We start from the raw sequence: 27,143 nt of genomic DNA, 5'->3' as shown, positions 1-27,143 counted from the left end.
ATATTCCTGTATCCAGTTGTCTATGTTTTAGTTTAATAAACAGTGATGATGTTTAAGGAGTTTGAGGGACACCACATGGGAAGAAGGGTATCTGCTAGTCTCAGGGGATAAAGAAAAAGAAGGGAATTGTGGAATTTTTCAGTGCATAGCTGTGGTAATACCCTGTGCAGCTGAAAAATGTATCAGTGATTTTAATCACTGCCAATACTCCCCTGATCACAGGCCAGGAGACTGAGAGTGCAGCAACAGGCAGTCAGTGAGGTCACTCTCCATCTCCAGTTGTCTTTTTTTCCCCACCTAACGCAGGAAAGAAAGTGTCTACCTTCTTGCATTTGTTCATTTTTAACTGGAACTGACACAGCAATGTGGACCCTGGGGGTGATCCATGCATTTACCTGCCTCACCGACAAATTGGTGGCTAATTAAGTCGTAACATGAGAACCTGTACCCCCCTTTTACTTAAATCTCCTTTTCCAGAATGCACTGGCCTTTGACATAGATCCAGGTCTGGAATTACATGTCTGTAATGCCAGTTTAAATTATTACGTGGCATGTCTGCAAAGCTGACATCACATCTAGACATTGGTTCAGCTGCACTCCGATATAGTAAAGACATGAATTAGATTAAAGTTGACTCCTTTACAATTTACCGAGGTTGCACTGAGCATGGGGATCATTCAGAAAACGTAAATAAATATAATGATTTGTGGATAAATAATTATCCATACGTGATGATGCTTTAATCATCAGGTATTTCATTCATTTCATGAATTCATTCATGTTGAAGTAATGATCTTAGTTATATTTTAATGGTATTTTTTTTTTTTTTTTTTTTTTTTTTTTTATGTCAGTGTCTCTGTGAAGCCTGAGACTTCAAGCTGGGACTTGAACCACTAACCAGTGAGTAACCTTGTCAAGCCATGTCAAGGCTATGCCATTGGGATTTCATTTAGCTATGAAGGGTAGCTATTTGAAACTGGTATTTATGCCTTTCCCAGTGTTTTGAGCTTTTACTATTCTGTAATGCTGTTCACATATGGTTGCTGGTACTTACAGCCTTTCATAAAATTATTTTGTCAAACAAAGTGACTCTTAAAATATTGGTCAGAGTTCTTTCGGGGCAACATCTAATATCTCTTAGGGAAACTGTGGCGCAAATTTCCAAGACAAGTGAGCTGAGCCGACTGAAGTTGATGCTGATGTGCAGTGACACCCTGTAGTTCCTGGTAACCATTAGCCCGCAGCAGTTTTTCGTGAATTAATGTCTCAGTAGTCTTTATCCTAGTAGGGAAATAATCAGACATTTAAGTCTCAAGGTTGAAAAGATAATCCCTCATGTTTTATGATCCACCATCAGTTGTGTAATCCTTCCACCGCCTGCTTTTCTCTTGTTCTGCCATGCACACATCTACAGTGGCTTTAAGATGGCTGTCATTAGGTCCAATGGAATGCTCTCTATCTTTGTCAAGTTGACACTGACACGTGTGGTAGTGTTGCAGGCATGCTGCGAGTTGACAGCATCTAAAAATCCTTATTTCAAGATGTGAAGCAGCTAAAAAAAAAAGGGAGAATTTAAAAACACACACACACACACACACACACACACACACACACACACCACACACACACACACACACACACACACACACACACACACACACACACACACACACACACACACACTCTTACTATACTAGAAGTTTTTTGCCGCCTTGTTGAAATTTCCGTCAAAGCTTCCAACTACTACAGCATTGAACTAGTAAGAAGGTCTTGAGTTCAGTTCCACCATCAGGCCGGGCTTTTCTGTGTGGAGTTTGCATGTTCTCCCCGTGTTTGCATGGGTTCTCTCTGGGTACTCTGGCTTCCTCCCACAGTCCACAGTGACCTGTCTATCTGACCTGTCCTCTCGCCCTAAGACAGCTGGGATGGACCCTCAATTGGATAAGTGGAAGAGAATGGTTGGATATCCCTTATTTCACAGACAAATATCTGTAATATCACCCATGAATGGAGATCTTTATCTTATACCAGGCTTTGCTGCAACCCTTCAGTTCATCTACCATCTGAAACAAGCCATTTTTTGATTGGTTGAGCTTCCTTAGAAAGTTTGAACAGTGTGTGTTGATCTTCTGTACTCAAAGACAGACCTGTGCATCTGGGACAGAGAGACAGCTCATTTTACTTATTGGGCTCCATATAGCCCACTTTGATCCCGAGTGCAACAGTTAAACTAACCTTTCTGTCAGTGTAAACACGTTTAACTAATCGTGTCATCGCTGAGATATTTTGCTGTTGGAAAAAGAAGTGCAATTTTTCAACAGCATGTCTCTTTTTTTGCATAACAAAGAAATGCTGCTGTTGTACATGAAAGAAGAGTGTTGGTAGGACTCTAAAGTTAAAAATCCAAAATCTATGCCCTCTGTGACATTCATCATGTTAGTCCAGTGGGCCGGATTGGAGTCTCTGTTGGGCCAATTTTAGCCCCCGGGCCTTATGCTTGACACTCCTCATCTAGAATGACCATATTGGGTATATCTGGTTTATCTGTCTATTCTCTTCAACTTTTCAGGGTTGTGGGGGGCTGGAGCCTATCCCGACTACCACAGAGCAAAGGGCAGAATAGACGCTGGACGGGTCGTCAGTTTGTCGCAGGGCTCTATATATATCTGTGTAGAGTTCAGAGTAGTCTGAAGCCTACGCTTTATGCTAAAATCTATTACATGTGTGATGGCTTTATTGTGTGAAACTTATGAGCTTCCACCATTATAATACAACGCATTTAATGTTCTGGGCCATTTTAACAGTTCGTGGAACCACAAGGTTTGCATTTGGCAAAGCGGCCACTGCAGTAGAAGCTTAAGTGCTGGGGTTCCTTCAGACCAAACAGTATTTCCCATTACATCCCCTTCACAAAAAAAATCTTCTAAATCAAAAACATTCACCCACCACTATACGTGAAAAGTGAAAGAGAAATTACTTGGGGAAACTGTGAGAGAACTTGTAGGTTTCCCAAATGTACTTGAAATGGTTTGATTGAAGTCGGGGTGTGTGTGGCTCGGACAAATTGGAGTTTCACAGAAAGTTTATTTCAGCCCTCGCTCGGTTCACGCTTGCTCCAAAGTTTTCCTTCCTGATTGCATCACTAGGTCTCGGTCTCCGTGGTGACTGTGAGTCATGTAGGACACTGGTTGTCCGGAACAATTGGATCCTAAAACAATACAAGGCTTTTCTTTAAGCATCCTTTATGCTCATTCTGACGGGAAAGGATGGTAGCTCGTGTGTGAACTGGTATATAATTGGAAGCGTGAAGGGCGTGTGAGGAAACAGCTGGACCTACTTGTGCAAACACAGAGTAATGCTCATCCACATCCATAAAGCTGAAAATGACCGAGATCGTTTCATGTGAGCTCATGTGTTTCTGCAGAAAAAAGTCCCTTGAAATTTCACCAACTTAAATGAAGAATGTAGCTAAAATTGGAATAATATCCACTTTTTGAAATTCAGTTCGTTAACCCTCTCGAGGCAGGCGTTGCCGATTTGCAACAATTAAAAACTAACAACCTGATTACCCCACATACATATTTTATGAGGTTTTTTTTACCCAGAAGTACCACTGCAGGACTTGGTTGTGCATTAGCAACAAAAAGTTTAATTTGAGCCTGAGAGGGTTAAGTTACCGCCTTGTTTGCTGTGGTGATGTCTTTCTGCCACATTTTTATGACCTAAAAGTATGTTTGTGCAAATGAAAACATCATATGAAGCTGCTTGGGACATCATGTGATAGTGGGGCTGGAAAGGTTGCAGTGTTCTCTCTATAGCCAGAAACCATCTGCTGCTTGGTTTTAAGCAAAGTCTAATTTCATAGTGCGTATTAATCACAATATTAAAGTCCTTGGTGTGTCATGGAAATCGTCCTCCTCCTTGCTCTTCTTTATTTTTTCTAGGAATTACTTTTTCATTAAAAAAAATAAATAAATAGTTTGGAACGTCACAAGTTGTACACTGTTTGCTGTTTGTGCAGATAAGAACATGAACAACAGCAAGGAATAGAATATACAGTTTGAGATAAGTGAACATTGTTGGAATGATGTGAGTGGTGACTGTGAGGAAGAGAGGGCATCTTTGAGGCCCAAGCTGTGGACTATTTTTCTTCCACCTTGGTGGTCTAATTATGCGGACTCCCTATAGACCAGTGAAGCCCTTTGCTATGATTGAGTTGCAGGATAGTCGCTGATAATGGTTATTTTCATGTATGTTTGAAGTTGTCTCAGTGAAGCTTGTATGAATGAAGGCTGTGCTACAGTACGAGCCTGAAATCTCTTTCATTTTGGAGAATTTCCTACGATCAGCGACATAGCTGCAGTGAAACGAAGTATGTTCAGTGGTCAGAGCAATTAAGATGCGCACAATTGCACATGAATGCGTGCACTAGAACGAGACGCCCGCACACACAAACCATGCCACACTCGGTCTCAGCCGAAAGTTATGACTTCTGGCCGTGTGTCGCTGTCCCTCCGCAGGACCCCACATCCTGACAGGAAGTTTGTCCTTCCTTCACACTCATGCACGCACACACAAACTGTATGTGTGATACCAAGACGGGGAAAGAGGGCAACACACTGAACCACTGCAGGCTACTCATATGGGCAACCGGAAAGTGGCAGCGATAAGGGAACGGAGATAAAAGGATGAATAGATTTAATTACACACCACAAAAGTGGGGAATTACAGATTGAGTAAAGATAATGGCTTCTTAGAATTTCAAACCCACATGAACTCAAGTTGATTTTTGCGAAACTGTACAAACCAGAAATACTTTTTTCTTTTTTTAAACTTGTTTTGTTTGTAATCTGCTTTCACAACTTTTCTTTTTTGACCAAATCCAAGTGGAACTGATATTGTAATATTGTACAGGATAGCTAGCAGGTTATTCCCAAGTCCAGCAAAACTGTCACTGCTGGAATACCATTAAAAATCATGATTATTTTTTTTTTAAAGAAGTGCCCGTTTCTTTAGTTGCTTTTTAGCACACACACACTTTTTCTTGTGACAGCTACTCCAAATGAAAAAACTAAAACCCCTAAAAGACCTTTTAATCCTCTACAAAGATAAACTTGTTTTATCTTCCATGTTTTTGGGCTCCATTGCATTTACTCTCAGTAGATTTTGTTGACAACACTAGGAAAGGATCCCAGGGGCCCGTGCAGCAAGATGCCCGACCGTCTGGATGTCATCAGCACCCTTTGCTCCTGCTTTACTTTTCATGATGGATGCTTTGTATGACTTTGTGTCACAACCCCTGAGGCTCGAGCCTGACAGGCCCGGAAACACTGAGGGACTCATGAACAAATACACACTCCAGAGGCTCTCTCTTTTTCCTCTGACAACATGTTATTGAATCGTTTGATATGATAAAACGGTTCACAAAACGGTGACAGCGGCTCACACTGAGAAGAGCTGCTTGTTTGCTTTCCTGCAGCTGGTTTCATGTGATACTTTAGTCTCTAGAGTGAGAACTTATCTTTATGTTTATCTTCTATATATAATACCCTAGGCACGTACAGGTTTGGTGAAATGTCACCCTTAACCTCCTAACCTTTTACCAGAGTCAAATGTTCTGTGATGGCAGGATGGACTTTGACCACTTTTGGCATTTTCCCATGTTTTGCAAACTTTTTCTTTTGTCTTTTTTTTTTTTTTCTTTTCCAACCAGCAAAACATCTACATGTAAGGATTCTTTTAATCTGCGGATGTGGGTGTTTTCAACCTTGACTGACCTTGGAAGTTGCTAAGCCTCAATAAGTGGCCTTGACTTGAACACAAAGCTGCGTGTCTATTGTTGGTGTGTTCTCTTTCGTTTTTCTGGAGTTAAATTGAAAATGCCTTTTGGGAGGCTGGTTGATGTGCGGTCTCTGTGTGCTCTGTCTTCGACCTGTGTGGTAGGATAGCATAAAAGGCTTGTGGGATACTGGTGGGACGAGGCTGTTTCACAATTCCTCAGCCTTCTTGTGAAACTCAGGCTTTCCAAATGACTTAACAAGAGAATCTGGTTTTAGATGTGGAGCTCTTAAGTTCTGAGAGTAGATTTAGCATTATGAGAATATGGTAAATATAATTTAAGAGCTTTTATGTATATATTCGGTGCAGATGCTCCTATGAATGACACTTGGGATCTAGAAAGTAAAGCATATGTGACTGGATGTTTCATCTCACTTTCTATCTTACTTTTACTTCTGTTTTTGCTTCTCAGTCTTGGTTTCTCCCTTTTTCTTTCTGTTGGGGTGGGGTCACCACATGCACCAACTGTTTGTTTGGAGTTGCCATAGAAACCCGTGCGAGTGTGCGCCTGTTTGTGTGCTCATGCTCGACTGCATGTGTGTTTGTGCTGGTGAGATGGGCCTGCAGTTCTGCTCCGTGCATAATGACCTCATCCAGACACAGACTCTGACATATCGAATCTGTCTGCTTCCTTGGATTGTGTAATGGATAGTCCCCCCAGAAATGCGCGCACACACGCACAGCAGCTCTGTGGTCGACGCCCACTCAGTGTTTTGCCCCGTTGCTTGACCACAGAAGAGTCATGTGGCTCTCAGCGACAATGGCGCAACTCCCTTTGACAACAGGAACAGTGCATAATTGCTTGATAATTCAATGCTGCATCAGTACATAATGAGCTTTATTTGAATAGACTTCAGTATCACATCTCTTTAGAAAAGGAGAAAGTTCACGAACTTGCAATGAACTCCCGAACTCTACTTCTGATATATAATTGTACATGCTGAATATTAGTGTTTTAAACTGTTTCTACTCCCACCTTATCACACGGGGTCAAGCTCCTGACGTTCCACAGCTGCTCATCTCTGATGGTGCGAAAATATGGAACCCAGCCCCAGTGTTGATGTGCATTTATTATAGCTGGGAGTTAAGTCACTGGTAAGAAATCTTTTTCCGTGTGGAAAAGAATGCTCCTCTCTGTGAGCGGAAAAGCTCTGCTTCATTTCACAAAGATTTCTGGAAGATGTATTTTCCCCTGAAGCATAAACGTACGCGCTTATTAAAGGCCTACTTACTGATTTGCCATGTGACTGTGGCCTTCCATGAAAATCTTGTATTCACTGTTAAAAAGAGCTCATTCAGTAGCACTGCCGGGGTGCATTCTCTATGTCATGGATATTTGCTTTTATGTTGCATGCTTAGTTTTTCATCAATTTTTGACTTTCGCCGTTCCTGTTTCTAATAAAGCACGCAAAAATAAATCAGCCACAGTTTGACACACACGATCACGAGTAAGATTTAAAATGTTCAGCTTTTCATATGGGGGGAAAAATAGCTCGAGTTCTTCTCTGACAAGCCTGTGAAAGATTGCCAGGGAATACACCTCGTATGCATCAACTGTCCATGCAGCACAGAAATCCCCCCCAAACTTGCTTTTTGCTTGGTGGATAAAATCCCTGCTTGTTTCCATATGTTTATTCAAGCAAAGTGTGTTTAGTCACCTGGTGCAGACTAGGGATGGGTATCGTTTAGGTTTTATCCGATACCAGTACCAAACCGGTACTTTTGAAACTGTGCCGGTGCTTAAACCGGTGCTTAAAGAATGGAGAACACAAAATTGGTCCAAAAACCTCTCATGTTCAGCTGTTTTATTGTAAAAAGATAACAATGTTAGCTTTTTCTGCAGCTATAGGGGATATATGGTATCACTCTTTGGCTGGAAGCAGTGCTTAATCAATGGAAAAAACAAACTTTGTCCAAAAACCTCTCATGTTTAACTGTTTTCCACTTTTTCTTTGGTCATTTTAGCCTTTTTGGCCAGGGTGAAGGGAGTATCTGCCATCAAACAAAAAGACAGCTGCATGTAACTACGACGGTGTTTGCTAGTTCACCTTACGTGCATTAATTTAATAACGTGGTTAGCCTACTCAACGTAAATTACACACGAATAACATTAAGCTACTCACGCAGAGAAGAACGGCTGCTGCTGCCATCATCATCCTCATCATTTCTGCTACACTGGCAGGGCTAGGGGCCAGGACTCTCCTCTTCGGGTTTTTTGGGGGATGTTGCTAACTCCGGGTCCGATAACAGGCAACCCACGCACAGTAGATGTGCTCGGTGTGAGGTCTCGCAGCAAGCTATCAAATACGGCGCATTTCTCGGCTTTTAAAAACATGCTATTCGTCGCCAGGTGTTTCATCAGATTCGAGGTGTTACCTCCTTTGCACAGTATCGGCTTAAAGCACTTGTTGCAGGCTGCTGAGTTTGCATCTTTTGCTGTGAAGTACAGCCAGACTTTTGACCGCTTCGCTTTGGGCATTTTTAATCTGTAGCTCTGTTCTAAAAGAACGTACGTACCTGGCCCCGCCTACTATCCTCGGAAACGTAAAATGATTGGCTGGAATCCAAAATGTATGACATCTCAGGAAAAAAAAAAAAAGCACCGAAGTAAAACAACAAAATGTGCGCTGCATTTCGGTCTGGTTACTACCGTTTATGTCAGAACCGGTGCCATAATGGCACCGGATACTGGTACCCATCCAGACCAAAGGTTCAGTCTGGTGTGAAGTGATTGGCTTAGAAAAGATTTGCATTGAAATGAACTGCTTAATTTAATGGCTAGAGCACATTGGTCCACTTTATTATAAAACACATTCAACTGATTTATCTTTATCATGGTCTTATGTAATGACTGCTGCCACTGTTACTGTGATAGCGAAACATTCCTGCTCAGTGCTCCGCTCTGTTTCCCCTAAGACTGCCACTTCAAAAAAAGCTTCATTATCCGACTGAAATCCAGGACACGAGTATATTCTTGTCTTCTGCAAGGAAATCTATGTAAGCTACTGCAGTGCGGAAAAAAATCTATTCGGCTGCTGTAAATATTAAAGGGGTGAAAGAGGATACAAGATGTTTTTTACATCCAAGTTTTGGTTTTATTGCTGTTTTCCATTTTTAAATAATAGGATATTTTCTAGAAAGCATCAGTTTTGTTTTTTTTTTGTTTTCCATGATACTGAAGCTATTTTCATGCTTTTGACCTAATCCTGCAGGCTTTTATGTGAGAACTTGAATATGTGATGTAGTCGCACTGACCATTAAACACACTGTATCTGCCAGTTCTGTAGAACCAAGTCTGTGTTATAGCAGATTATTGGAATGTGTACGCGACAAGGTGGTGCAAAGGTTAGGGATGTTGCCTCATAGGAAAAAGCCGTGTTGCCTCGTTTATATTATGAGTGTCGTCCCAAATTATTGGGGAAATCTGCAACATAGCATACTACGGATATGTGGAGGAGCCAAACAATGTATCCCCGTATGAGCTTAACCGTGTGCTTCATCAGAGACTGGACAGTCACCCCCTAACCCTGAATTAGATAAGTTCCTCCAACACTGTCTGAACAATTGTATGTCCAAACAGCTTTATGAATAGTATAACTAAGCCTGTTTACAGCTTTGGTTTTAGAACTGTTTGTCAGACCCAAATTTCTGAACCTGAGTTTTTTGTCTTCCATTACCAATTTTTGTAACCTTAGAAAACCAGAAATGCAACATTCACACACATGTAGTAGTTGACTGTGAGCATAACCCAAGTGTAAGGTTACAAAATGGAACGCTTGCTTATAAGGTATATTGGATTTGTCAGCTGTGTTCAGTGAGTTAGGGGGAAAAAGGGCCACATGAGAAATGTTAACATGTAGTTAACATGTAGTACGAAAAGGCAGCTGCATCCTTGAGTTAATCATTTAAATGAAATGTGAACCCTGTTCATAAGTGGCCATAGTGCGCTGATGGAGCTGAACCTGTGTACCGAGACTCGGTGAGTGCTGTGATTTGAATCCTAAGCAGGGGCCATTTATTTAAAAAAGAAAAAAACAAAACAAAACAAAAAAAAAAACTTTCTAAAGTGAATTTTGTTTTGAAGGCAGCAGAATCGGACAGTCCAAACAGTTTTGCCAGTCCCACTCAATCAGGCATTGATGCCAGCGAAAGCTTTGAGAAAATGTCAAGTAATTCACACCAAAACTAATTCAGTGCACAGCTTGTGTTGTGTAGCCATGGAGCAATTCAGAGCGCTCTGCTGTTTAGCCTGTGCCCAACTATAAAGGCAGTGTCTGGCGGTGAGGACATACGGTAACAGTTAACAGCTGAGACGCCCGGCCTTGGATTGTGATTGTTTGTGTGGGTGAAGCAACAGGGGCCCGTTAAAGTGTGTCTGTAACTCTGTCATTACCAGCTATAATTACAGGGTGATTAGCAGTCGTGTGTGTGTGTGTCTTGTGTTATAGATTACCTTAATTTGGCATGTGATCTGTTTTTCAGAGGAATCGTACAACAGGATCCAGATTGGGATTCATTTATTTAATGAAATAAACTTTCTTTTACACAGGAACCAGTAAAATTTGTGACTGGTTGCAACACTATTAGGATGATGCTCATCAAATGCATTATGCACCATGCATCTTAATTTTATTGTATTTCTTGTTTTGTAAACAGAAGACTGTGTAGATGAAAGAGAAAAATGAAAAGCGGACCAGTGTCCTGAAAGAAGCAGCAGAAATATGATTCAACAGTTCTGATCACAACTTTCAGAATGAAATGACGTTAATATAGATGATAATATAGATGACTAATAAAGGTATATCAATTCAATTCAATTCAAAATATTGAAAGTCAAAAGAGAAAATGTAGTCATCTCTGAAATGACATTGAAAGCAGGATTGAGTGATTTGTGCTCAGAGTCCTAGCCTTGAATTAATGTGACGGGCTTTGTATCCAGGGAGCTATTTTACTGCTACTTATATGAGCATAAACTGAGTGGAGAGAAGAATGAAGCTTATGATTCTACCCTTAATGATTTTTTTTTTTTTTTTTTTTTTTTTTTGGCCCATGTCACAAACCTATCTATTGTGTGTATAAGCACAACTTTAAACTTAAATAAAAGACCTCGCTTTGGCAGCAGTGTCTGCTAGTTGTTATGCTTGAGGATATGCGTGCACACAGCGACGTGCATGTCCAGGTTTGAATGTCTTTGTCTACTTCCGTGTGACCTGCACCACTGCTTTCTGTGCCAAAGGTAAAAGTAGGTGAGCTTCTTTTACCGTTTTCATTCAGAGGAACTGTCTTGTGGGATGTAATACTACAAAGCACCTTTGTGTCCCTTTAAAAGTTTGTTTAAGGAGCAGGATGTTGACTTCGACGTTTTAGTTCACTGACAGTCTTTGAATAGTCATGCTGCTGTGTTTGAAAGACGGCCTCCTGAGGTTTAAAAATTTAACACGTCCTTTCAACCTGTTTTGACCTTTTTTTATTAAATAAATACAGTAACTGATAAAGTGTCTGCTGAAATTCAGAAAAAAGTACCAGAAACACAACTATTAATCTATGAATTCAATTTCATTTTATTGGTCCCCCAAAAAAGTGGATTGCTCTAAAGTAGGGATTTTAACCTTGTGTTACATGGTGGGCCACATGCAGCCCCCTTTGATCCTGAGTGGGCTAGACCGGTGAAACTCCCCTTTCTGTCAGCATGAAGAGGTTTAACTAAGATCTCTTTAAAATAAGAAAGTATATGTTGGTTTTTCTACATGATGAAGTTCTGCTGTTACAAATGAAAGAAGTGTGTCAGCACGATTTAAACTGTAAGAATTTAAAGACAGTTTCTGTTAATTCACCGAAAAACACTCATTTCTATAGTAGATTGTGGAGGGAAAACAGGAATTGTCGTGCTACTTAATTACTGTGCTACAGATGGGACGCCCATGAAGTGGGTAAGCTGTTTATCAGGAGGAAAAGCTGTAAGATTTAAAATAAAATCAAAAGTCCAAAATATATGCCGCCCTCCTAATTTTCCAGGCTGATTATCACCCCAGGCCCTTATGTCTAAATAATTCACAGATTTTACATGATACATAGAAGTCAACATCCTACATTGACATAATTTCCCTAGGGATTAATAAAGTACTCTGGTTCTGATTCTGAGTTTGAGTGCGGTACTGCAGTTGGATGCCACTGTTGAAAGATCTCAGTTTGTAGAATTTATTCCAAGAAGTTACAAGGAAGTGTTATTATTGAAAATTGGAGACCTTGAATTCCGCAACCTGAGGTGACAAAGTGGGGAAATGAATGCTGAGGCAACCGGTGTGTAAAAGTCGCCAACGCTGTGCTGACTCAATCACTGCAGAGTTTCAAACCTACTCTCGCATTAACATCAGCATAAAAACTGTGGGCCGAGAGCCTCATGTCATAAACTTTTATGGCTTAACGGCTCCTGTAATGTGTATGCAGGTCAGTACTTTTATCCATATAGTGTATGTGGAAGCTCAGACTATATTCCATCCATTCATTCTCTTCCACTTATTCTTATCAGCGTCATGGGAACCTGGAGCCCATCCTAGCTACCATAGGGCCAGACTACACCCTGGACAAGGAGGTGACTATATTAATATTTTTTTTTTTCTCCTGCAGTGTGGATTCGAGGTGTGCATGGCATTTTGTTGTCAACAAGGAAGGGAAGATTTTCATGTGTGTGTGGATTTGAGGTAATCTGATATTCTGTGACTGTTGAGTGACGACAGTACACGGGAATGATTATTACAAGCGTAGAAACCCCAGAAATATTAAAGAGAGATAAAGACTGCATGCAAAGATATTACAATGCAGCTGGGAACTTATCACCTGTGCTTCTCACAGGTGTTACCAACATTGTTAAACGCTGTAAATTTCGGCTAAATTCAAACTCAAAAGTAGTTAAAGACTCATTTAGATTTCAATGCAGATGCCAGAAATGCTGAGACATAGAAATATGATGCGGCGTTGTTTACCAAGGTTAACTGAAGTATTTCCAGTGAAACAAGAGTCACTTTAAATTTAAACATGAGCTTTGGTTAGAAATAAGGACAGCTGAGCATTATGAGGTAAAGGAGGAAATTACCTCCTTGTTCACAGTAGCTAAAGTGGCCATAACAACGTTTTTGTTTTTTTACGGTCAATTCATTGTGCAAGTCGCTGATATTGATACGATCTTTTTCAGTTAAAGTCAAATGTTTTGCAGATGACTCACGCACTTCATCTTGACTGATCGCCTGTGAGCCGAGATGTTATCTTATCTGTGTGTTTAAATTTCCTCCAAACACTGAAGCTCCTAAGCACTCGTGCTGTTCTGCCGTCGACCTGAAATAGCACATCTGACAGAGGGTGATGCCTGGGCGGTGACTTCCCATTGTTGCTTCTAGGCCACGTTTTATCCCTGTCAGTGGAGGAAACAAACTCCTTAAAATACACACACACAGGCCCGCTGCTTCCTTGCTCACCCTCTCTGCCTCCACAGAAGTTTATTGTCTCTACCTGAACCTTGAGGGAGAAGCAGGCTTCCCTGTTCACGCTCGAGTAGGTTCATGCATTGGTCTGTGTGCGTGTATTTCTTCTCTGTGCTAAATAACACAGCTGCTCAGACAGGCACAGCTTTGTTACCAGCGAGGGCTCCAGGAAGTGAATCTGAATGTGTCTCTTTATGTTAAACATTAGCTCTGCTCTTAATGCCTATTTACCCTTCAAACAGGGATTAGTGACTACTTATTATGACTCCTATACAAGTGTAAAACTAGACTAGATTCGCGTAAACATGCGTGTGAGAGATAACTTTATGGGATTGTGTGTGTGTGTGTTTGGACACTGGTGACATAGTTTTGTCAAAAGTCTGTGATTCTGGTTTTAATTGGTTGTGGTTGCTTTGAATAAGATGAATGTTTGTAGCTCTTTATTCAGTGTGTAACGAATCCCGTTTAATGAGTATAATAATGTGACACTTTTGGTGAAGACGTGAGATTAATGACCGGAATTTGCAGTTTGTGTCATCCTGCTGTTTGGACTTGTTTGTCAAAATGTTTCCCTTTAAGAGGAGTATCTGATGTTGCATAGGAGCTGGCAACTGTGAAGCAGTTTTGATGTTGTCCTGTGGATTTATACTTCCTTTAAGGAATAAACTTGAACTTCCTGACATGTGGGTGAAATGGCATTTGAAGTAAGGTCAGGGGTTTTTCCTTATAACCATTAACTGTCTTATTATGTTAAGAAATCCACATCCATCCTTTTCCCTTTGAGGAGTCTCCACATTAGTCTGTTTCTATTTTATTGTGTGTGTGTGTGTGGTGTCTTTTTTTTCCTTTTCCCCTGGTCATGAGTTCAAATGTTTATATATTCCCTGGTAGTTAACATCAGTGAAAGTGCCCTATTGCTCCTCTCCTCTTACTGCTCGCCGTTTGGTGGGAAATGCTGACAGAACGCTGATAGCAGGGCTTTGGCTGTAAATGGATACCAGCAAGCATTCAGCCCAGCAAACTGTCAGGGCCCTCTCCTCTGTTGTGCTCCGTTTTTGTCCACGGCTTATCGCAGGATTCAAGGAGTGGATGACTTCAACAAAAAATGTAGGATTACTTGAGTACTGTAGTGTGCAAAGGACTCATTAATCTTTAAAGTTAATAACAGTTGTGTGGAGTGTGTTAGAGCACTAAGCGTTCTTTTAGATGTATAGGATTAGTGCAGCTTTGTTTGTCATGTCTCACATGACTGAACCAGGGGAAATAACAGTAATTTTAGTGTCCACACAGCCATAATTAGCTGTTGTTCAGAGACTAGCCTGCTCTCATCACCCAGTGAGATGTGTTGTTGATTGGGCAGCATCTTGAGACGGTCCCACCTGGATGGTGCTCTCATTTGTACTCTGTGAAATGGCAAAACAAAAGCTGATTTCACACATGCACTGCAGCCCTGAACTTTGTTACCGGGTGGAACTGCATGTAAGAACACAAACGTCCAAACTGTATAAAACTGTCTTTAAGATGCCAGTTCCATGGTACAAAGTCTGTGTGATATCCAGACTCTCCTTTAGAGCATTATCCAGGCAGCACCATGATCTAAATAAGAGATTTCTCAAAGTGAGTCTCCTCCTCACGTGAGCAAAAGCAACTTGAAATGTCCCAACCCGGCTTTCCCAAAAATGTCCAGAGATCCATTCAGACCTTTGACACGCCTTTCTGTAATTTACTGTAAATTCAGAAATCTGACTAGACTTGGTGCGCAAATCTGAACTGTATGGATACAAATGATTAGATACCCATGCACGCCTGTCTGCTAATGACCAAGAAAGCATCGACAGACTGACTACCCAGCATTCTGTCTGAATGACAGAAAGCTGATAACAGATTGTTGGAGCCAGTAGTCCCGTCTGAAAAGTTTATCTTATGGTTTTGTAGTTAATCTTTAATAGTTTTGTATTGTTGTGTTAAAACTCTTTCAGATACTCTCAGTTTTACTATTAAAATAACTTAAACTGCTCAAAACGTGAGCGTGTCTCTATCTGTACTACACTGTTATCTTTATACAGTTAACTGTTTGGGGTTTTGTGTGAAAGTGGCTTTATTCAACAATGTGCACAGAGCTTTTTTTCAGAGTCAGCTGTCTGTGTGCGTCCGTGTGTGTGGAGTTTGTAAAAGTGCTGAGTGATGCACCGACTTCCAGAAGGAGGGGTTGAGAGGGATCAGTCTCCTTTCTGTGCCAGTCTATACTTGGCATATTTACCGCACTGCAGAAGAGAATGCTGTCTAGACACGGGTCTTGGTAGTGTGAATATAACTAATATTTTACCAACTGGAGCTGTTAGTATAGAGTAACACCATACAGGATAGAGTGCAAGGAAATCAATTGATTGCAGTATGATCCTTCATAAGTTATTATGATCTTTAGTTGATCTTTAAGTGGTTTCTTCAGATGTGATTTGCGAGAAGCAGGTTTTTTGTCTGTTGCATATTCTTCTAGCGAAAGTGCTGCAGTGTGACAAAAATCTTGCTTGTATAGAATTATGCATATAACAGATTATAAATGGATAATACACTTGTATTAAAGGATTTACAGCTGTGTACAGAGATGCCCAAGCTGATGTTGCTGCACTATTGTTGCAGTGTTACTTTCTCTTGACTCGGATTTCTATATAGGTGTTTATTACTCTTAAGCACTTTCTTTTAGATGAGCTGTGAAGGATTATCCTCAATCTCAAATAAAAGGTCCCCTCCAGCTGCTGCATACCAATAAAGGTATTTTCTGTAAGCATTCTTCATGTTTTCTCACAGATCAGCATTGCAAAAATGTCCCCAGAGTGCATTGTTGTTCTTCTTTCTGTAGAAGACAGTTTGTTCGGGAAAAGAAATTGTTAGTCGTGTGATGGCTGCTTGTTTGTTGGTGTAGGGCAGCTGCAGCCAGTTGAGCAAACACTCCAGGGATTTCTTCCACATGTATTTGATGCCATTTAAGGGAATCTGCCTATTATTACATGGGCAGTGGCAACCAGACTGTGTGAGGAATATGTATCAAAGGGGTGGGCAATTAATTTTCCCATGGGATCACATGAGAAACTGGGATTGTTGTGAACTGTCAAGCAGAATTGAGTTCAATAAACTGGATTCATTTTTGGTCAGTTTTAATTTTATCTCTGTATAAACTGCTCCTGGCAAGAGTAGATGCCAGGTTTTAACAATTTGAATAAGTGTGTTCGGTTTAAGTCTGGTTTAAATCTGAGGTGGAAATTCAAAGGAGAGCAGACAGGTAATCCTCGCTGAAAGGTAACCTGTATATGGATTTGTTAAACTTCGTCACTGAGACAATGTTTGTTCACATATGAAGGTAGATTTGAGAGCGAGAATGAGAGAGGAAAAAACAAAAAAATAACCTTTTGTAGAGGTGTAGAGTTGGATCACGTTAACAATCCATTAAAATTTGGCTTGCATCCACCAAGATCCAGAGTCATCTTAATCATTTATTGACCGAAATTTGACAAAAGGCCTTGAGAAAACCCTCTGGTGTGTATTGTTAACAAATGCTAAATGTATAAAGATTTAAAATATAATTTCCCATTTGACCTCTGACCTTTTCAGGTCAATCCATTGCCCTTGACCTGAAAAGGTCAAAGTGATGATAATGCTATATAAAGGTATTTAAAAAAAACATGTTAGTCGCTGCTATTGTTTGAATTGGCAATACAGACATATAAGCCACTTTTCCATACGTACCAACTCGGATTGATTGGTTTTCTATTATCATCCAGTATTACCTAATGTGTGAAGTTGTTGTTATAGCAACACGTCCAGCGACGTAATTAATATGCGTCATGAACGCTATAACAAAGGGTTTTTTTTTCCCCCCTAGCCATTTCTGTCATTGCCGGGTTTTTTAAAAAAAGAGAAAAAAAAGAAAGTTGTTTGTTTTCGTTTATGTTGCTAGGCAGTTCCTGTTGCCTAGCCACCGCAACAGTAGCGGCTACAGTTGTGATGTTCGAAGGAAATGCATAAAATCTTAATTTTATGTTTGACTTTTATCTGAGTAAATTGTATTTTTTCATCTGCATGTGATGTATCTGGGACAGCCAACACCACAGCCATGTGCTTAGTCCTTTTAGGCACCAACGATGCTAACTTTAGCTAATAAACAAGCTCATGTGACTCGTCTCATTTTATTTTGAAGGTACAACTATGACAGAATTTACGTTTACATACACTTTATATACTCAGTGGAAGAATTTAACTCTGGTGTCTCAAATATTCCATGTCATTTAAAATCATATCGTTTGTACCTGTGAGTGTCTCACAGACAAATAATAATTGATGCGACCACCGTCTGAAAGCTTTAGTTACTGCATATTTAAGCTTTTATGTTTCAGATAAAATGCAAGGCAAACTGATGTAGCAAATATTCTTTAATTGGATGACAAATTGTACAATATAATTTTCTTAAAATGGTAAAAATAACAGATCATTAAAGAGGCTGATCTTTTTGGGTCTAATTGGAAAGGGATGATACAGAAACATGACAGCCTTATAAAATACTTACTCTTTATGAATGTATAACTTGTATTGAATGACAATAAAAGGATTTGTCTTCTTCTAATGGAAAAGGGGCTGTGGGGATTGAAACATGGGGATTCCTTCATAAAATGTCTTATCGTTAAAACTGTCCATAAAATTCAACTTTCTTTTGTAAATGTTGTCAATACAAACAAATGATACTGATATATGGGTATTCTAAATATCACAATATAGTTTGCATTCAAATATCATGTCACATTTGACCTCTGACGCTCTCATTCAAGTTGACCCCAAAATGCATTATATCTTTAAAGAAAACTCCTCCTTGCTTTCGCAGTGTTGCTTGCATAACATGTACTTATTAGGATTTTTGTTTAAATCCTATTTTCCCATGGACCTTATGGTCTGGTACGATCAATGCGCCGGATGTTGCTCACAGGCCATACCATGCCCAGGTCTGACCTATCTCATACTCTCCACTGTTGTTGAAAAGATGGAATGAACGATAAGCTGTTGACGCCATTTATGCTTGTGCTGGTGCAATTAGTGTTCATTATTATGTGGGGTTTTCCCACTGTTTTAGATGCGGTGCCAGCCAATGGAAACAAAACACTGGGACTTGTTTCCCTCATGGATCCCCACGTTTTTTGTGGTCAGGTTCTTTCTTTTTTCTTTTTTTTTATTTATTTATTTATTTTTTATTCTTCCTTTTTTTCTTTTTTCTGAAGAAAAAGAAAAAAACTTATTTTTCTACTTCTTTGTTCATTCCTTTGTGACCTAAAGTAGTCGGAAATACGCAGGAAGAATCAAGGGTCCTGAACAGGCCAATCACAATTGTTGCGGGCTACGTCAGCACGGTGTGTACTTGCATTTCTAGGGTGGTGCAAATCAAGTTACGGTGTAGGATTTCAGACAGGTGTGCGACTATGACGTACGTATGATGGTAGATTTCCCGGTAAAGGGTAATTCCCCAGTGAAAATAACAAATAGCACATGTCACCTTTGGTTTTAAATTCAACAATAACTTGAGATGCTTGGAATGTATTACAGTCTTACACACAAGTATTATTAACTTGTATACATTTAGCACATTAAAATTCTTGCCTGGGTTCTTTATTAAGCACATTTATTTGTTGTGCGACCTAAACAAGCACCACATTTTCACCACTTTGTGTTGTAGGCAAAAATTGAGCTTCAAATTGAAGTCTGATGTAAACTCAGGAGGAAATTCTGATGTCACAAAATAATGCAGGGCTTTGATAAAGTTATCTTGTGGCAATTTTCCAGCTGTGAGATATCAAATGGGTGTGGCTTGGCGTCTGTTGCAGCAGTGTTATCACCGTTACTCTTGCAGGAACCTAAACAAAAACTCCATATCATCTAAGCCATCAGGCGATCACAACGAATGTGTACTATAGCCCTTTGTTATCTAGGGCTCTCATGAAGGAAATTTCATGACATTTTGCGTAATGTGCGAGTTTTGTTATGATAATGACACACTTTTGCAGGACTCAACTGGTACTTGACGTGCCATTACTGTACCTTGCAACTTGTGCTGCTTTGTTGAAAGTTGAATGAAAATGGTTATGATGCTTAACAAATTAATGTTATCATTCGTTTATATTAATTGGCTAACAACATGTTAAGTGTAGTGACTTGTAGATTAAGACTCTCAGTGTTTCCACGTGTAATCCCTGAATGATGATGTGAAGATCAGGGCTCTGTGGGGGCCATGCCATCTGTTGCAGAAGGTCTTGTTCTTATCTTGAGGATGTGTCGTTATGACCCTGCTGTGTGCTTTGGGTCACTGTTGTACTTCTGAATGACAACTTCCTGAAAATGTTGTTGAAAGATCACAGTCTAAATACCTAAAGTGCCTAGAAATAGTTTCTTTATATTATTCATATTTTAGGATTTTAGCTTCAAATGCATGTCTTCATTTAACTATACCTGATGCTGAGTCTCTCAGCTTATCTGCATCATCACTACGTACATTCTTACAAGGTTAAATCCAGAGTGTGTGTAAAGCATCCATATGTAAATTTGCATTTGATGTGAAGCGTTGATCTTTTAAAAGCAAACATTAGAATGAATGACCTGGCTGACAAGTTGTTGACATCTTGGTTGCCTGGATTGTTTGTTTGTCTTCTGCATGGATGGCTTGTGAATTGGACTGCATTCAACTATTGCAAGGGGAAATGTGTGCCATGTGTTTCTCTGGTGGTTAAGTCATCTGTGGCTTAGCTTATTCCCCACTGGGGGGTTGAGTTTGTGGTCTGTGTTTTGCAGTTGTAGAGATTTAGTTTATTTCCTGCTTTGATTGCTCAACAGGTACAGAGCCGGGAGATGCTCCTTCAGCTGGAGACTGTGCTAATGTTCCCACTGTATAGCCTGTTAACGTGTACCGAAAGGCAACATTCGCCTGTTTTCTTTTCCCTTTAAGACACATCTGTTTATCATTCTGCTAATCACTTTTCGTCCAAATGCTTAGCAGTTGTTTTAAGGCCAGATTTTATATTTTGTTCAAGTTCATAATCAGTATTGGTTTGCCATTTTGTTAATTGTACCTTTTGTGGCCAACCATCATATCAGTGTCTTCAGTGGACAATACAGGCAACCCTGACAGTCTGATAGCGACCAAACAAATCACAAAAATGTTTTTTTTTTTTTTCGGTTTTCGGGGTTTTTTTTGTTTTTTTGGGTGGACCACCATATACCTCTTTGTGACCAGTTTCATGTAACGACAGCAGTTAACTTTCAGCAACCACCCGCCAACTCATTCAGTCTCCAACTGGTCTCTAGGCTTGTGTGATTGGAGTCTGTTAAAGAGTCTGCAAGATGTCTGACAGTGTTAATATGAGAATAATGTAGGGAAGAGTTGATGAATTCGTAAAAAGTGTATGGGTGTATTGTGAACTTCCTTTTGCATTCTTAGTGCACACAGCACCCACTTTTTAAAACTCAAAACACACTATCTGATGTAGTGTACAGCCTTTCACAGCGTCCTAACCTGATTTTCGTCACATTGTTTGGAGTTCATGCATGAAAAACAGCTTTGGTGATAAAGCGAGACGGAAAACCAGAGGACACATTTTTCATATTCCTCACCAGCATAGAGTGAAGAAAGAGAAAATGCTTTGAGTGCTTTTGAGCAAGTTTAGGGAGTGTAGAAATACAAGATGTCGTCATGGCTTCAAAAATGGCTTTAGAGATACAATGAACAGCAACAAGTATGAGAAAAATGTATAGGCGAAGTGAGTAGGGCCACAGACTTGCAGAGAGCTGTCATGTGACAGATGTATTGACAGACGGGTGACTGAATTATGGCATTAAATGATACTTTTTAACAATGTTCTTTTGTAAGGCTGTTGGTATTTGATTTTATCAGAGAGCCAGATAGCATTGATTCAATGGGGCAGAAGTGACAGTGAAAGCCGAGCAGTTTCTGCTGCAGCAGGTTGTGCGGCTGCAGTTATGCTGCTTCCAGCCAAACTAATAAACACTGACCTTTAGTACAGTCGCCCAGCGAGGGGGGAAGGACAGCAGTGGGTGTGAATGAGAGACATAAAAAGAAAGCGAGCGAGAGCGGATAGTGGAATGTGAGGGATGTGAATGGATCAAAGAAAAAAAGAGAGGAAGAAAAAGGCTAGACTAGATGGAGAGAGAGGGAGAGAGAAGGCAGTGGAGGAGGGGAGGTGTGATTAGTGTGTGAGCCTGAGCTCTGATTGGTCAAAAAGCCTGTATGTATGCCTTTGCCTGATTCTGTGTGTGTGTGTGTGTTTTTAGCCAGTGGGCGGGGGATTAAGCTTGCATCACGTGGTCGCTTTAGCTTCTTTTCCACACAAACACACGCCCCCATTCACTGAGGGCACGCACATACACAGATCCTCTCACATACACACTCACAGCTGTTGATACTTCTCTATCTGATGAACGCTAGAGCAGCCAAGACGGGGAGACTGTAAGAATCTGGGAGAATCTGCTGTCTGCTGGCAGCTTCACCGAGGAGCATTTATATGGAAAATCTGCAGGGACGCGTGGACAGACTGGTTTTCTGATCGCCGCCTGGTTATCCGTATCCCGCTCTTTCTCTCTCGTCTCTCCCGGCTTCTTTCTGGGACTCACTGGTGGAATTTGTGCACGGGCACCAAGCAGCAGTGAAAAACAGAGACATGTGTTTTGCCTCAGCTGCCTACTACTACTCCCCATTCTCTCCCATTCACTGACCAAGTAGGAAATAAACACAAGGTTGGTTGTGCTTGCATTATATTTGTGTGTCGGCTGCTTGTGTCAGTACACCTGTTTGCATATTTTGTATGTATTCCCTCTGTCTTATGGACGGATGTTTTTGTTTCATTCATTCGACTTGGGATCTGTTTTCTGCTCCCACTAGAACCCGGGGCATGACTCCAAAGGTTACTATCCAAAAAAACGATTGGCAATTTTAGGGGAATTCCATGTTAGTGTGGCTGCCAGGGCGCTCAGGCATATAGACCTCTGCACTGTAAACACGTCTGGCAATAATAGTGCACTGAGTGTGAGCACCAGAGAAGATTAGCTCTGTGAAGGAAGATAGCAGGGAGTGTTTTAGAATCCTTACAGATGAAGTATAGAGAGAAACATATTAGACTGAATATATTTGCAAGTTAAAATGCATTCACAGTCACTAGTCGTTGCTCTAAATCAAGATTTCATAAGAAACCATCAGGTTAAACTGATAGCCAGGCTTTACCCTGTGTCATGGGTAACGCTTGCTGCTGGCACAGTGATGGATTCAAGAGGAGCTTTCCTCATCTCATAGCAAAGCCGCTGGAGGATCATGTAAGCTGCTGAGCTTTTGGCTCAAACATTGTCCTTCAGTTTCACTGCTAGAGCTCTCACGCAGGCGTGTTTGGACAGGGAACGCACCTACTTGTCTCTGTGTGTTTGGGTGTGTGCATTAGCAAAGTTTACGCTACAGGTCACTGTGTGCGTGTGTGTTCGCGCTGCTTTTTGCAGCACTCGGGGATATAATTAGCGGCGCACAGATTCTTTCCTGGTATTGTTGTTATTAGGGTTGTAACACAACCCAAAAGGCAGTTTGTCTATTTTTAGAGGTGGCAGAGATGTAGGAAGGCTTGCTTTTGAAGTCCATCTGCCCCAGCACGATAAAGACAGTACCTGCATGCATGTGTGTGAGTGGAGAGCCCGGGCAGTGTCACTCGGCATTTTAGGGAGTTTTTGTGACTACATATGTTTACTCATGGCTTCTTGCTTTACTCCTGCCTTTCTAGTAAGTTTGCATATTGTATATGACGAAACATCAGAGTGAGATGGATAAAAGTGAAGCAGAGTAGAGTTAAAGGACTGGAGAGAGGTCTGTGTAGGCTTCTAGATTAGCCAGCTGTCATCAGATGAAGATGGAGAGTTATGCCTCGTCTCAGGCACTTGCTCTCCATTTCCAAATGTCAGAAGTATTAGTGTGTAATGGATGAGTCCTCTGTCTTAGAGATAAACATCGAGTTCCACTAATGGAGGCTGTCCACAGAACCAATTCAAATACAAGGAAGTGGTCAGTTGAACTGCAGCGAAAAGTCACAAACATGTACGCATCCTTAATTGTCCTTTTTTCTTTTGCTGTTTTTTCTCGTCTATCTCTTCTCTGCAGCAAATATTTTCATACTACACATAAATAAGATTTTACATTAGGATGTAACGAACTGTAAAGAGTTGCTTTGATGTATTTTGGCCGAATGAGATATTTCAAGTCATTCTTTTAGCACTTTAAATTACTTTCTGTCATTTTTATGCCTGACCTCTTATTCTTACCTGATAGTTAAGGCCAAGCTCAATTTTAACTCGCTGTATTTGTTATCTAACTAACTAAAGTCACATTGAGCATTCTTTGGTTCGTAGCAGTGATTCGTGGCACTGTTTTATAAATGGGAACTTTTTCATGGACAGCTTACCCTCAGATGAAGACATGTTGTCTGTTGGTGCTTCTAAGCGTGCAGATGGGAGGAAAAGGAGGAAAAAGAGGAAGGGTCACTAAAGGTCTCGAGGTTGTGCTGACCTCGGGTGCTGCAGTCACAGTCTAGTGCACATCAGTAAACACAGCCCACCTCATTTATCAGCCATAGAATTGTGAAGTTTACATCGACTGCAATACAGCGTTATCACGCAGTGCCACACTTTAATGGGCATTGGCTTTGTAAATTCCAGTCTTTCACTGAACAAAGCTCAGTATAAACTGGCATCTTCAGTGGGCTGCATTCAAAAAGTGTAAGCATCTGTCATCGAGCATGAAATTAAGATTATAAATGTTGCTGGTGTAATGTGAGGATCGGGTTTCATTCTTACTCAGATTAATTGTGCGTTCTCTCAAATGCGCGCACACACACACATACAACCACCACCACCCCCACTGCTCCAAAAACGTCGATTCCTCTGGATCTGAACAGACTGAGATGATTCGAGATGAGGACAATGATCTATTGACAGAGACTGGGGGAGGTGGGGGTGGGGTGGTGGAAGTTCATGCTGGGGACTGCTGAAGTTGTGACAGAGCAGGGATGGGGTGGTGTATTCATGCATGTGAGTGTGAGTGGGGGGTTGGGAGTCGTTTTATTTTGGTGAAACTACAGCTGTTGCATTCAGCCATGCAGAGATTCCAGTCAGCAAACTTTATGCGTGAGCTTCTACTGTCAATCACACCGTCCTTAAATGCATTTCTTATTTACACATCTGTCAAGTTTCTCCCACGTGGTATTCCTCAGAATACCTGCAGTAGAAGATATAGGAAAAGCTGTGGATATAAAGCACAAAACAGGACAGCACAGCAAATGCATCTTTATACAAGTCTTTATATCAAAGTCCTGCTCTCAAAACCTTTTGTCTTGGGCTTTTGTTGATCAGGCCTGTGTAAAGTTGTTCAGTAAGCAAAACAGTGCGGGCAGGAGGATGAATTCAATATCATGTTACATAACTCTGTGCTGCCCAGCTGCCTTCAGTTAAAGAGGATTTTACTTTCTGGGAGGCTATTATTTGTTTTCATAGTATAAATCAGAGCTATGGCAGGGAGATCAGGCAGACAAAGAGTGGTTTCCTGAGTGCCCAGTGGATTCTTAGAGGTAAAGACATATAGGAAATACTTATGTTTAATGGATATTTGAGTAAACACACAAATTGAGTGTTTTTTATTTCAGCCTCGGGGTTCAGGCTTCTTCCTGAAGAGAGAGAGAAAAACCATAAATAAAAGCTATCAGTCACACGCCAATGTGAGTGATGAGTAAGGAAAATATTGGTTAATTTGTCATCCATGTGTGAGGAGTTTGTTAAACTTTGTTTTGTGTGTGACTCTCGTCTAATCTCAACCACAGTTTTAATTGGCGTCTGACCTGAATGAATGGCTTAGTGGCGTGTGTCAGTCTAAATCACCGCATGATGCTGTTTCTTATAGTGTTAAGCTAAGATGACAACGCTGAATTGAAATACAGGAGGACTCTGTGCTGGCACAGGAACCTATACATTTTAATTCTGGTGCTGTCAGATGACTACTGCATTTAAAAAGAAAAAAAAAACTTCGGATCTATTTCCTTGAACTTTTTTTTTTTTTTGCTGTCATTCCTCTGTTGTCCAAGCCAAGACACCATCTGGTAGCCATCCCATAAGCTCCGCCTCTTCATGATACACCAGCATCTTACTATTTGGCACTGTAACTGCAGATGCGTATGCTGACAAGGGCTCCTGGAAGATGCAATGTTTATTTATTTTAAATCTCTGCTTGCATTTTGTTTTTTAATCTTTTGTATTAGTATTTTTGTTTTGACTTTATTGGCTTTGACTCTTGGCCTGAAAGCAAAGCGCTGAAGTCATTTTCTATTGTTGCATTTACCAATTCCTGCATCCTGCAAAATGCTTGTCATGCCAGTTGACCTGAGAATGAACAGTGGGAGTAAACCACCTCAGCAGTCAAGGTCTTGGATGTCAAAACAAAATTCCTCCCGCCCCCATTTGTATGCTTTGTTAGTTGATCTGTCAGTGTGACCTAACCAAGACCTACATGTAGTCGTGACTCAGCAAGCGAATGACATGAACTGCAGGATAGAACTTTTATTTCCATCAAACCGAAGAGTAGCACCTCTATGGTATAGAGATAACAGGGACTTCCTTTTCCTGTTTATGATACAGCGTGCCTCTGTGTGTTTTCATCTGATAAAAGAGAGGTGGTAGGCATGCCATTTTCTTACTCATCATTGGTCTCGTTTATGCTACGTGCCTTTAGCTAATTTTAAACATGACTGTTTGTTGGCATTCAACTAACTTTCATTGAAAAATATTCATGTTTAAGAGCGACAAAAGTATAAATCCTGTGATCGATACATGGCACATTTCAGCTTTTGCATTTTTCCTTACAGGCTAATCTGACTTAGATCTTGATGCCCGTTTTATTTGCATGCTACACCTTTTCCTGGTATATTACCACCCTTCATTTTATGTGCATAAAAACCACAAACACCATGAACAAATATTCTTTTAATTTAAATGTTAAACTCTCCTTGCTTGCCTTTTTTTTTTTTTTTTTTAAATTGCTTCATATGTGTCATGTAACATGTCAACCTTTCTGCTTTTCAGGTGACAGTCAGAGTGGCAGCTGTAGAGCAAGCAAGTGAGGTGAAACAGGCATGAGTGCGGACAGCCATCAGGGGGTGGTGACCACCCCTCCTCAGCCTGGTGGAGGTACTAAGGAGCGCTACTTCGACCGTGTCGACGTGAATGATCCGGAGTACATCAGGGCCAGGAACATGTCTCCCGACCTCCGACAGGACTTCAACGTTTTGGAGCAGAAGAAACGTGTCACACAGATACTACAGAGCCCCGTAAGTTAAGAGAAAAACACATCATTTTGTTTCTTTTTAAACACGTAAATGTTAATGTTAGTGACCCCTTAGTGCAAATTTAGAGACTGAGCAAACAATTTTTAACACGTTGAGGTTTTAAAGACATCACTAGTGTACATTTGCCTACTGGGGGATACTGCCTATAGGGGAGCAACCTCTAGATGGATAGACAGAGCTTATTAATCCCACTCCGAGGAAGTGTATATGTTAAAACACAAAAGATATGTCACAGAGTTTTTTTTGTATGTACAAAAAGTGCAGTGTGACTAATAATAGATACACTGAATTTTTTTTTTTTTATTAGGTATTTATCTTATATAGGGTATTGTAGTGTGCAGCCTCCACTGTCTCATACAGGTGATAGGTGGTGTTGTCCGTGAAGGTTATTAGCTCGGGTAACATCCTTGTCTCA

General features: G+C 40.6%; 1 protein-coding gene across 9 annotated transcripts in view; it reads left to right on the top strand.

Moving 5' to 3' along the window:
- add3a (adducin 3 (gamma) a) overlaps positions 1-27,143 on the top strand; it is a 98,486-nt gene that overhangs the window by 41,091 nt on the left and 30,252 nt on the right. For 8 of the 9 annotated variants that reach the window (XM_040004707.1, XM_040004710.1, XM_040004702.1 and 5 more), the window contains one exon: positions 26,466-26,710. In XM_040004707.1, coding sequence (XP_039860641.1) covers positions 26,516-26,710 — 195 coding nt within the window. In that variant the 5' untranslated portion in view covers positions 26,466-26,515. Of the gene's footprint in view, positions 1-21,579; positions 22,101-26,465; positions 26,711-27,143 lie in introns of those variants that run through there. The other variant, XM_040004703.1, reaches the window with a different exon arrangement.

This window comes from Simochromis diagramma, unplaced genomic scaffold, assembly GCF_900408965.1.
Source record: "Simochromis diagramma unplaced genomic scaffold, fSimDia1.1 OVJJ01000487.1, whole genome shotgun sequence".
NCBI lineage: Eukaryota > Metazoa > Chordata > Actinopteri > Cichliformes > Cichlidae > Simochromis > Simochromis diagramma.
This window is presented reverse-complemented; position numbering and strand designations above follow the sequence as displayed.